This window comes from Notolepis coatsorum (assembly GCF_963971535.1).
Source record: "Notolepis coatsorum genome assembly, chromosome: 5".
NCBI lineage: Eukaryota > Metazoa > Chordata > Actinopteri > Aulopiformes > Paralepididae > Notolepis > Notolepis coatsorum.
This window is the reverse complement of record NC_140169.1, coordinates 132,868,674-132,882,098: the sequence shown is the minus strand read 5'-3', so window position 1 is coordinate 132,882,098 and position 13,425 is coordinate 132,868,674. Positions and strand designations below refer to the sequence as shown.

At 47.1% G+C, this 13,425-nt stretch overlaps 1 protein-coding gene across 1 annotated transcript in view; it reads left to right on the top strand.

Annotated features, from left to right (window-relative positions):
* ezrb (ezrin b) overlaps positions 1–13,425 on the top strand; it is a 49,648-nt gene that overhangs the window by 19,842 nt on the left and 16,381 nt on the right. Inside the window, exons 4-7 of the mRNA XM_084314528.1 lie at positions 1,327–1,422; positions 4,912–5,186; positions 9,162–9,245; positions 9,456–9,602. Coding sequence (XP_084170654.1) covers positions 1,327–1,422; positions 4,912–5,186; positions 9,162–9,245; positions 9,456–9,602 — 602 coding nt within the window. The remainder of the gene's footprint in view (positions 1–1,326; positions 1,423–4,911; positions 5,187–9,161; positions 9,246–9,455; positions 9,603–13,425) is intronic.

The following is a 13,425-nucleotide window of genomic DNA, read 5'->3' as shown; positions in this document are numbered from 1 at the left end:
GCGCGTTGGAAGTACCAGGGCAGGATGCAAGTCATTCAGCACGCCCTATTCATACAGTATATCACTCCTCCTCACTAGTCAAACAATAGCACCTCATTGTTTCAGACTAACCCTTGTGTGCTCTGGTGTGCTCTGGTGTGGCATATGGGAGCGTGAGACATTGTGAGCTTTAACCTCGCAGTGAAACAGAAAAACGGTCCCGCGATTAAACCGAGCATTAAGTGTTTTTGAAACGTCAGAGTTGAGTAATAACTGTGTAATAATGTGTTTTGATGATTGGCATATTATTGACATTACATTTTCATATTCTCATTACATTTTCATTTGAGCCCATTAATTATGCGTTGGCTACTGCACCGCGTCTGCTCGGTCTTCTGGCCCTCGTATTGTAGGCTTTGGTATTCGTCCACGTGGAGAAGTGCCAAGCCCTGGGATCGAGCCCATACATCGAGCAACAGTTTCCTTGACAACGCTATAGAAGGTGCATGACTGTGGGACCAGTGCAGTGGTAAATGGTTACAGTTATAAAGCACTTTGGGCAGAGCTGTGTGTGTGTGTGTGTGTGTGTGTGTGTGTGTGTGTGTGTGTGTGTGTGTGTGTGTGTGTGTGTGTGTGTGTGTGTGTGTGTGTGTGTGTGTGTGTGTGTGTGTGTGTGTGTGTGTGTGTGTGTGTGTGTGTGTGTGTGTGTGTGTGTGTGTGTGTGTGTGTGTGTGTGTGTGTGTGTGTGTGTGTGTGTGTGTGTGTGTGTGTGTGTGAGACGTACACAGGCATAGAGGCAGCTCTGCGTATAGGAGCGTGGCTGAACCGCTTCCATTAAAAGTTAACATATTCAGGTCCAGCCAACTGAGTTGTTAATAAGATTTGACGACAACTTGTTGACTCAGCCCAGGGAAGTTGCGTAATAATCCTACGAGTTAGTTCGGTACCGGAGTATATGTCACCTTAAAGCCTGGTTCCTCAGGCCTGGCTGGCCTCTACACAAAGGCCTGTTAACAGGTTTGGTGCCATCAGTGATTAATTTAGCATTTCATTAGTTTGGGGTATTTCCAGTAATTGGACATATTATTTTATTCCGTTATTTTTTTCAGTGTTGGTCGAAGACACATACGGTTTCAGACTAGCACTGTATCCTATTATTATGTCATCTGATTATGTATGTTCGTGGAAGAGCGGGTTATGTGTTACTTTAGACTTGGCAGAGCTGTGATTTAGTGGGTGAAGCCTCTTGTCTTCAGTCATAATAACAATACCAAACATTGCACCAGGTGTTTATGACCACAGAGCTGTGACAGAGTTGTTCTGAACTAAATCCCTTCATCTCCACAGGTGGTGAAGACCATCGGCCTGCGTGAAGTCTGGTACTTCGGGCTCCAGTATATGGACGGTAAAGGATATCTCACCTGGCTGAAACTAGACAAAAAGGTAAGTTGTTTAATAAGTGATCTTATTGTTTGATGTTTTGCCGGATAGGAAAACACACCCCAGGTTTTGTCAGGAATAATCACGATAGCGTGATACTGCCCCCTCCCAGTATTGTTTACAGGCCGATGCCAGTGAATTGCTTTTGCTCACATTTCACGGCTATAAAATTATGACTGACAGCCTACTTATCGCTGCTGTTGGGTGAAAACCTTGTATCTCCAAATAGGTCACAGCATAGAGAACCATGTACACTTTTTTATTCAAGTAAACACACGAAAATCACCAAAATTGGAGATACAGACAGCAGCGTTATGTTATGTTCTTCTTTATTTTTATTTTTTCTCTTTCATTTTCTCCCCAATTTAGTCATTATGCCAATACCTTGTGTGTGTGTCACGGTCCTGGTTGTTGCGCTATCCTCTGTCAGTCTGGGGAGGGTGTGTAGACTAGCAGATGCCTCCTCTGTTGGTCTGCGGAGGGTGTAGACTAGCAGATGCCTCCTCTGTTCTGGGGAGGGTGTGTAGACTACCAGATGCCTCCTCTGTTGGTCTGCGTAGGGTGTAGACTAGCAGATGCCTCCTCTGTTGGTCTGCGGAGGGTGTAGACTAGCAGATGCCTCCTCTGTTGGTCTGCGGAGGGTGTAGACTACCACATGCCTCCTCTATTGGTCTGCGGAGGGTGTAGACTACCACATGCCTCCTCCGATACATGTGGAGTCGCCAGCTGCTTCGACAGCGAGGAATTTCACTGGGAGAGAGTAATGTGTAATGTCCCCCAGATCCCCACCCTGCTGAACAGGTGCCCAGACTGACCAATAGGAGTCACTAATGCAACAACCAGGAATCATACCCCACCGGCTTCCCTCCCACGAACACTGACAATCGTGTTCGTAGGGACGACTGACCAAGTCGGACGTACCGCTACCGGGAACCCGGGTCTCGGGTGGTAGTAGGCGAGTGCTTTTACCGCTACACTACCCAGTTCTTGAAGATGAAACAAGATTTTCATTTAGCATTTAATCCTCTTTTTCTCCGCCTGATTTTTCTATTTTTCTCCCCATCCCAATTTAGTCGTTATGCCAATTCCCCCCCTCCCCTACCTGGTTGCTGTGCGCATGTTCCTCCTACTGGTCGGTACAAGGGAACCCTGAAGTCTACCACACGCTTCCTCCGACACATGTGGAGACAGCCAGTGGCTCTTTTTTCACCTGGCAGCGAGGACTCTCATTGGTGAAGCGTAACGCGTGGGAGGTCACGCTGCCTTCACCATTTCCTGCCTTTCGCTGAGCAGGCGCCCAGACCTGACCCGTAGGCGTCGCTGTCCACAACGCCAGATTACCACCCTCGGCTTCCCTCCCGCTAACTCAGCCAAACGAGTTAGTATGACGATCGGCCCAAGCCGCAGGCAATGCTGACTCCGGGAGTCGAGACCGCAGCCTCTTGCATTGGTGACGAGCGCAATCTCCGCTACGCCATCCGACCGCTATGATTGATAGCATTTAAATGTATTTAGACATTTAGGCTTATTTGGTTTTCACTGCTGTCACATAAAGGTTAAACTGTAGATGGCAGTAGGCTATCACAGTATTGAATCACAATATTAAGTGTATTGCAAACATCATATCATGATGACCCTGTTGTTCTTAGAACATTGCACTGTATCAGTATCTTTGGTGGCTCTTACCAGCCCTAATCTAAAGTTTTCTCTGAGTATGTTCCAACCGCCCTGTTTTTCTTTTTTTTGCAAATACCATTCCAAGAGGAACCAAATACTTTAGGCCAAAGATAAAGACTGCATTCTTTTGAAGGGAGGGTAAAAAAAATCACTGCCACAGTGTTTGCCTTCCACTTAGTCAATCAGTAGCCACTGCATTTTGTATGTATTCACATGCAGGGACTGTGTGTTAACAATGTTCCACTTCCTGTCCGGTAGCTAATTGTTAAGTCCTTGTTTCGATCCCACCAGTCAGCGCATTGGCGGGACTGTACTCAGCAGGAAGATGAACTCTTGGTGAACCATCAGAAACAGCTTCTCTCTCTCTCTCTCTCTCTCCGGTTGTCCCAGAGCACACACAGGTTGCCCGGTCTCCATTAGCCGTTAGTCCATTATTGCCCCTGAGGCATCATACCGTATCCTACCTGTTGCACTATCTGCATCTACAGTGTGCTGCCACATCAACATCCTGCAATGGAGTCATACTTGCAATTGAGCAGAAATGACCCCGAGAGAGTTTTTTTTGCATCACGGCCGTTACGCAATCGACGCGGTTCGTAACTGCATCAAGATATCCTCTTCAGCATCCATCTGTAGCGTTACTCTCCAAACGTAACAGGTAGCAGATACAGACATCTGATCTGTACCTACTGTGACAAAGGCCCCTACAAATGTTTCTGTGACTGAAACGTTGTGTTGTGTAACTAGTGAACGATGCTTTGTCACGCCAATCCCCCCCCCCAGGGGGTGACAGTGGCTCAGGAGGTAAGAGCGGTCGTCTGGTAATCGGAAGGTTCCTGGTTCAATTCCCGGCTCCTCCCGGGCAGTGTGTCGAAGTGTCCTTGAGCAAGACACGTAACCCCTGTAATTGCGCTCGATGAGCAGGTTGGCACCTTGCATGGTCGTCTCCGCCGTTGGTGTGTAAATGGGTGAATGTGACGAACAAAATCATAAAGCGCGTTTGGATAAAAGCGCTATATAAATGCACCATTTGGATTTAAGGATGTTTTTAAACACGCCAGGGTGAGAGAATAGGCTACGTGGCCTTGCCTGCCTCGGCCAGCTGCTGCAGACTGACTGTATGCTCTGTGTTGCTGACACTGCGCTGCACAGTGTAGCCCATCAGCACAACGCATTGCTCGGACTGGGATATTCCTGGGCCTTCCACAGCCTCATTCAATCCCATCAAGACCCGCTTGGTTCCTGTTTTCAATTTAGAGGAAGAGACACATTGAGTAAACACAAAGCAGGTGGTTATTTTAACTGTGTTTCCCACTGTATACGTACATCCCCTTTTATTAGTGACGTAAGGGCAAGGCTCCTCCTCCTGGGAAACCACGTCACATCCTGTACGTAGTGACATTTCATTGCCTGAAGATGTTTCCATTTTTAAATTGGGAGTCAAATGAAGACAAAGCTGAATAATAAATGCCAATATATTACAGTGTAGTGAATTCACCTATATCGAGCCCCGCCCCCCTTTTCTTGATCCTCCAATCACAATAGTGGGCTTGATACAGGTCAATGGAGACTAAAGGTAGTGACTTTAAAAAAAAAAAACAGGGTAATTCTTTGGGCAACAGCGCTCAAGGAATTATCTCAGCTTTGTTGCTCGATTTACGTAGAAACATCTTCTCGTCCGGAAACATTGACCCCGTGTCTTGCTTTGTTGCCTTCTGTTGGCAGCATTTGCCGGACTAAGATTGCCCAGTGCACTGCTTTAATACTTGGTTGATGTGTGATTCTCATGTGACACCACCACCTCCTCCTCTCCAGGTGTCTTCCCAGGATGTGAAGAAGGAGAACCCTCTGCAGTTCAAGTTCCGGGCCAAGTTCTTCCCAGAGGACGTGTCCGAAGAGCTGATCCAGGACATCACCCAGAAGCTCTTCTTCCTGCAGTTGAAGGAGACCATCCTGAGTGACGAGGTCTACTGCCCCCCAGAGACGGCCGTGCTGCTGGCCTCCTACTCCGTCCAGGCCAAGTTTGGGGACTTCTCCAAGGAGGTCCACCGGCCTGGATACCTCACCTCCGACCGCCTGTTGCCCCAGCGGTGAGACACGCCAGTGTGTTTAGGCAGACGAACAAAGCTTAAAGTGACAGTATACTTTCCGCAGAGACCTAACGTTAGGTTATGACTATAACCAAGTTCTGTTAATTAGTGGTGACGCTCGGCATCACTCATGCACTGTCCTCGCACGTGCACGCGCACTGAATAAAATTCCACAAATGTACCTTTAATCCCAGTATTCGTCTGACCACACCCCTCGTTAGCTTACCTTCATAAGCAGGTGTGTGGTCACCTGCTCTCCTCCTTCCCAAGCTTTCACCACAAGGTGAGGTCAAGGGCTGCAGCGGCGTCGGATGCCGAGCGTCACCACTAATTAACAGAACTTGGTTATAGTCATAACCTAACGTTCTGTATCATTAGTGGATCCGCTCGGCATCACTCATGCACATAGGGAGGCCGAGCGGAGCCACCGGCCGACAAATACACCCCGCTGAAAGCCCCCCACGACCATCAGAACAGGGAGGGCCGAGCCCCCCCGACCCCCCCTAATGGAGGGCACCCCCCCTATTAGAGGTTTCCCGGGAGGGCAACGGACCCGACCGTGCGAAGAGGCACTCAAGCAACTCAACGCACAGGGTGAGCAGACCGTGGCCTGACCCCACGACTACACACAACCCGCATGCCACCCGGGAACGAACGTAGGGAACAACCTCGTTACTGCCCCCAGAAACACGGGGTCAAGGGCAAACCCAACCCGTGGCAAGGCCGTAGCAGCGGAGCGCGAAGGAAGGCCCAGACCCACCAAAGGGACTGGACCCCCTGGAACGGGGGCCCGGAGAAGTCCATGATGCCAGCATCAAGACCCCACCAAATCCCCAAGGCGCCCAGGGGAACGACAAGAGGGGCGGGATGCAACCAACTCCATGAGTGAATGAATTTATTCATACTTATTTAACAGATTGAAGAATGGGTACAATACAGTACGGCTCAATACATACAATTGTTAAGGGGAGCAGACCTGAGAAAGACGTTAGTCTTGTTTCCATCAGGGTCCCCCATTTCCAATTCATATAGATTCATCCAACTCTTTATAATAATAAAGAAGAAGCATCAACCGTATGAACCCAACAGCACAGCTGGGAGTAAAAAACTGTTTATTTTTTACATCCAGTCACTCCTTTTGTCAGAGAGTACAGACCAAACTTTCCCAGAAGCCTTCCCACATGAGTCGTAGTTATGAAAAAGACATGCCAACTGTGAGTCACGTGACCAACTGACTCAAGTTTACACATAAATCGAGCGTAGCAGACCCGCAAGCCCTACGCTCTAACTCGACACCTTAACACCACAACCTTACGTAAAGATCTTAACTCACGGAAGCCGTCGCCATAGCAACATTGCTATGACGGGGGGAAACCCTGTACACGGCTCCTGTTTGTAATAGGAGTCACGTCAGGACAACCCCCCCCCCCCTCCCTGCCAAGACGTTCGGCCCTGATTGGCTCAGAAGAATGAGAAAAAAATCTCCTAAACCAACCAAGTGGAAAGGAGGGGTTTATTCGACACCCCCTCACAAAAAACCCTTTTTCCCTACACACAATAACAACTGTAGCATTTTGAAACCTTCGGTAGAATGCCAATGTATAGCGTAAGCTAATACAATGCCCGCTACCCACAAATGTGAACAGGATTTATAACAAAACAAGTCGTATGTGTGTGAATCCTACACCCGCTTTCTATGTCATACATAGCAAACGCTGACAGAGAGTAACGGCCAGGCCGTGGAACGTGTGTGTACGAGTATTACTGCAACTAACACAACAGCGTTGTGGGACACATTTACTTTGTTCAAGCAATGGAAATACCACCAGTTTCTACCTGCATGTGGAGCGTCAGGCTAATAGAACCTCCTACGACTGAGTGTATGCTTGCAGACCTTGCCTAATCTCGTAACACAACATGACTCATCCCTCAATGTAATAGTGCAGATTCACATTTACGCAACCCCATCATATGATTTGTTGAAGAAACACACAGTTTGTTTGGCCAATAATACAGTTCCCCTTATATCGGGGAACTCTTTATTTCCATGGCACAAAAAAACACAATCATGAGGGGCCGGGGAGGGTGTAGAGGAGAGGGGACACAGAGGGAAAAGTCACTTTTAGCGGTCAGATCCATGCCGCCCGTCAATATCCCCGATACAAATCTAGCCAGGTGGGCGATGTTAGAAGCCGCAGCCAGCGATTGTGTACCAGCGATAAATGACTGGTCACCCCAATATGCCAATCGCCTAGCCGATCTTCCATGGAGAACCGGCTTGCATAATGGTTCCCACACCATATCCGGACAGAGGAGAGCGGACATCGGCCTATCAAGCCGTGGCACGCCCTCTCTCATACCTTTGACCAACCCCGACACCCGCGTAACTGGTACGTAGGCGGGGGTAAGTCCCATGATGTTAGAAACCGCTTGACCCTGACGAACATAGGCCCCCATTGAGGGGAAAAATGGGTAGACAACATCCACCCCTCTCACCGGGCGACGCTGCCAGAGATGACCTATGAGATCGTCGGGGACAGGAGCAGGCAATGGCAGCGGCAGCGGCACACCGTTTGCAGCGGCAGCTACCGCCATGAGCTCGGGAAACAAAGCCTGCAGTTCCCCCTGCTGACCTTCCTCCACCGAACCCGCATCCCTCACATGCAGCAGGCTTCGACCCATTGAGGAGCCACAGTCTGATGTGGCTGATAGCAGGGCATCCTGCTGATGAGGCCGAGGTGGTTCCTCGACATCCTCGAACAAGGCGTCCCAAGGAGCCATTTCTCCCCCCTCCGGTGTTTCCTGGATAGGAGGGATACTCGCCTCCACAGGACCTTCAAACAAGAATCCGTCCGACTATTCCATGAAATCCTCAGTTTCCATCGGACATGCAGAGCCCGACGCATCCTCGCTGGTCTCCAGCGATTCCCCAAACCCAGGCCGTTCGCGCCTGCATGCCACCATCTTGTGATGTGAACGGGCAGACGCGAAAAGTTTGCGTCGCAAATCCTCCGGACCCAAAAGAACCGACCGTTCAACAACGGACGATTCCCTGGAACCAGAGTCGAGATCATGCCATCGCCGGAGCGACGGCACCGATGTCTCGGCTCCTCAGAGAGGCAAACTACCCATCGGCTGCCTCCTGGGCTGGGTCGGCAACCACGAAAGTGGCAGCAGCCCCGCACCAGAACGCACGATGGAGGCGGGAATGGAGAACCGCTGGTGAAGAGTGGGTCTACTCTCCGAAGTAGACATTATGACTTAGCCTTTTCCTTTGAACAGTTATGAGAGAAGAAAAAACTAAGCACAATGTAAACTCGTCACAACTCTTTTCAACTAACAACACGTCAAGTGGGGTACTACCGAGGCACTTCCTTGTGGTGAAAGCGAGAAGGAGGAGAGCAGGTGACCACACACCTGCTTATGAAGGTAAGCTAACGAGGGGTGTGGTCAGACGAATACTGGGATTAAAGGTACATTTGTGGAATTTTATTCAGTGCGCGTGCACGTGCGAGGACAGTGCATGAGTGATGCCGAGCGGATCCACTAATGATACAGAACTTTGTCAGGTTCTTAAGAACAAAATGACACTTTTGCCAGAGAAAACATAGCGGTGCATTGACTCCAGCCACCACAGCTAGGATCCCAACTGGTTGAATCCTCCGCGCACCAGCTCCCAATGTGTGGTAATCCATGATTGGTTTGAAGCAGCATGGAGTATAATTCACATTTGCTTTTGTTTTTAAACCAACATCCCCAGAGTGAATCCTTTAGTTACATCAATATTATGCTGTCAGAACAAGTTTGTAGCTTAAGTATTTAATGAGACATTTAATGTCTATGTCATCTGCTTTCAACCAGGAAATGCAAACGTGTAATGCTATTATAAACTGATATATCTATGCACAAAAGCGATTATCTTAAGTTACAATTAGATTGTATAAACTATCCTTTCAAATGTCTCTCCTTCCACAGTGTCCTGGAGCAGCACAAGTTGTCTAGAGAACAGTGGGAAGAGAGGATCCAGGTGTGGCACGAGGAGCACCGTGGAATGCTCAAGTAAGTGTGTTTGGAAATAATACACTGTGATTTGAACAAAACCGTAGCAGTGTGCGAACTACTTCATATGGGCCGGGCACAGTAATGAGGCTTATCGCTTAAACTGAAGTAAACACTTGGTTTGCCTGCGTGTCTACACTTTTTCCACTCTGATTAGTGGGTTATACATGTCACTCACTCTCTTCGGTCCCGTCTCGCCGCTTATCGCAGGGAGGACGCTATGCTGGAGTACCTGAAGATCGGTCAGGACCTGGAGATGTACGGGGTCAACTATTTTGACATCAAGAACAAGAAGGGAACAGAGCTATGGCTCGGAGTGGACGCCCTGGGACTCAACATATACGAGAAGGACGACAAGTAAGCTTTTTATTGACTAAAACCCCCACCCTCTTTTCTTGATCCTCCAATCACAGCATGTGAAGGGTTATAAACATTCTGAAAGAGTTTGATTTGGAGATGGAAATATGCTGTTTGGAACCTGCTTTAGGGCTTGTGTCCACAGCGGACGTTTTATGAGTTGTCAGCTCCTTTCTGTCATTCATTTCTATGCTACAGACGCGACAGGCATGCTCCTTTTCTACAGGAAAAAGGTACATATTGTACGTTATGTTATAGCCATAAGTAATATATTGACGTATTTACGTAAAATGTACAATGTGTATGTATTACAAACAAGTAAAAAACGTTTAACTTTGTCAGAAAACTTTTGAGTTCCCCTGTTGGGGAACGAATCCAGGGTGCTCGCATTGGGAGGCAAGTGCCTTTACCTTAAGACTACCAAGACACACTTTTCTGATAGCCTCGCCCAAACCCTAACCCTAACCCTAACCTTAACCACACTGGTACCTTAAACTAACCCTAACCATAACCTAACTTTATATCTTAACCATAGTCGTTAAATGTAAAAATGTACCATAATCATAGTATTGATTGATTGATACAAAACGTTAATATATTACTTATAGCTATAACATAACGTACATTATGTAAATTCTTTCCTGTGGTCGATTAGTACTTTATCTATTTTTTCTGACGAGACTATGTTGTTTATTGAGAGGAAGGCTGAGAGGGTACCATGGCAGGAGAGACACAGGAGATAAGGTTATGTCTGGATCTGATCCGAGGCTAACAGCTCTGTCCAGGGAGGGGAACGGGTCAGGCCCATATCTGATGCTCAACACACAATATGACATGTATACGCTGGTCTAAAGGCGCCTCTCCGGTGCGTCCTTGGAGCCGTGTCTCTTTATTGTGTCTGTCACTCTGTCCAAGGTTACTTGGGACGCTTTGTCTCAAGCAATCCCTTTTCAAATGCCGACAAGACAGAATCGTCCCTCAACTCTGTTTGGACCGGTGGCTCACAGCGGCTTGGGGTCCAGGTCGGTGTGTGTGTGTGTGTCTGTGGGGGCAACTGCGGTAAAGCAGGGACTATAAAAACAAAGCCGCCCTCGTCCCAGTTGACAGCCCCTTCAGTCACTGACCCGGTGGCAGCCTTACTGGCAGCTGCACTCTGCACTGACCCACTGGCTGACTTCTGTTGTTGACAACGGGGTTGTTGCCCTCTCTCCTCTCTGCGCCGGGTGTAGTGTGTGTCTGTGTGTGTGTGTGTGTGTGAGCTCTCCATGCCAAGCTCTTTTGAAAGCAGTGCTAGTACCAGCGTGGCTCCCTCACTGGGACAAGTGAATGAAGTTCCTTGGTGCGTTAATGAGAAAGTGTATCGACTTAGGCGCCCCCTAAGGACGGGCCACAGATGGCTGAGCTGTAACTCGAGTGCTTCCTTTGGACCCAGCTCTGTCTAATTTTCACATGCTAATGGCTTCTGTCTGCTTGTCTGGGTTTAGGTCCAACTGATTAGTTCCTCATAGTGTTTTCTTTTGCTATTGTCTGCTATTGTGCTTAAGTTAATCTAGAAGCCGTATTCAAACTTAAATGTAGCCTGATACCTGTAAATAAAAAAAACACAATGGGATAGGGATGGTACAGTATAAGGGACAGACAGGGCACTGTGCAAATGTGCGTGTGTGTGTGTGTGTGTGTGTGGGTGCGTGCGTGTGTGCGTGCGTGTGTGTCTCTTTATGAGCCCTCTGGGATCAGCAAAGAAATGCCTCTCTTCTGCAGTGCCCGCTGCTGTAACCATGGCTACATCGACTGGTTTTTCAAGCTGTGCGGCACTTAAGAATGTGAGGCTAACCTACAACACAGGCCTTCCAATAAGGACCGCTGGCCTACAATGCAGAGAACGCTGCCAGGGCCTCGCACAGACACAGAGACATATCCTCCTGCTTTCCCACTAACTGAAAGCATTGCTCATTTCGTAGGAAAGACTTGGTCAATGTTCCAGCCTTTCCCCCATAGCAACTGCTCAAGTCAAACACACACACAAGCTATTTGCCTCTTGTCAGGCATAGTATTTATATTCCTAATGACGGGTTTGATGACTTTCACACATTGTTTCCCATACAGCGCAACTTACATTATATTCAATATTTAGGCTCCCTCTTTTATACCTATCTCAAGTAAAGTAGACACCTATGTGTAACCTACTTTAAGAAGTATTAAGTATTCATTTACAAATGTGAGATCCTTGTTTCTATAGACCTATTAGCTGCCAAAGAGCCTGAGGACGTTACGCACAGAAAATGTATTAAAAAACATTGTCTTCAAGATCACTTGGCAGCCACCCATTTATTTTCTCGTAACCAGATCTCCCTGTGGTACTGTATTCCTATTACACTATCAAACTATTGCACTATTACACTAGCACACTATTACAGTATTACACACTATTACGCTATTACACTATTGGGTGAAATAAACCTTTATAACTATTGGGGTGGAATAAACCATTAAAACTATTTGGGTGGAATAAACATTTAAAACTATTTGGGTGGAATAAACATTTTAAACTATTTGGGTGGAATAAACATTCAAAAATAAGCAGTGCAACGCGGACGTCCCGGGTTCGACTCCCGGACCCGGAGACCTTTGCCGCATGTCTTCCCCCCACGTCTTCTCCCATCCTTCCTCTCTGACGGGCCTATCCGGATAAAGCAATAAATGCTAAAAAAAAAAGAAAAAAAAAACACGATTTGGGTAGAATAAACCTTTAAAACTATTGGGGTGAAATAAACCATTAAAACTATTTGGGTGAAATAAACATTTAAAACTATTTGGGTGGAATAAACAGTTAAAACTATTTGGGAGAATAAACCTTTAAAACGTTAAGTTCATTGACACCTCCCATACGTCTCTACGACAATGGCTGGGTTTATTTCAATGGACAATGATGAAAATGTATTCAATTGTTGTTGACCGATCGGGAAAAAAATTCCAGAATCCAGGTCCCTGACTTTCTGTCAGCCTATGAGCGCCGTTTCATCCAAATCGGCCTTGTAGTTTACAAGATTAGCTGCGAGCAGACAGAGGCTTCTGCCTGGTGGAGATAACTCCTACTACCGGTAGATAACCACGGCTCAAGAAACAACAGAGACGCCGATGGAAATAGTTAGTGAATTACTAAGATAACTTCTACATTCTTCTCTTAATTCCTGGAGCATGTGTCACATGTGTGTCAGGGTCAGTAATTGATTGAAATTCCAGTCCAGGCTGCAGTGATTCACACTGTGTCTCACCCACATGACAGGTGGATCACTACATGACACTGTGTCTCACCCACATGACAGGTGGATCACTGCATGACACTAGGGGTGTAACGATGCATCGATTAATCGAAATGCATCGATTCTAATGTGACGATTCAACTGCATCGATTTGAAAATGTTAGAATCGATTATAATAGAAATGTATCTAAAAAATTTAAAAAATAAAATACAAACTTTTTTTTTAATGTTTTTTGTGTGTATTGTTTTTATTGACCTATAGTCCATTCATGCTGAGTGAATCAGTTCCCCCAGCCACATTTGTGTATTCAACATTTTTTGGGGAATTAACTGATAGAAAAGTAATAAAAAATGTATCGAATCAAATCGAATCGTGGTCAAATGAAGAGATTTCATGATGCATTGAATCGTTGCCTGAATAATCGTAATAGAAATGAATCGTTGTGAGGTCGCATCGTTACACCCCTACATGACACTGTGTCTCGCCCACATGACAGGTGGATCACTGCATGACACTGTGTCTCACCCACATGACGGGTGGATCACTGCATGACACTGTG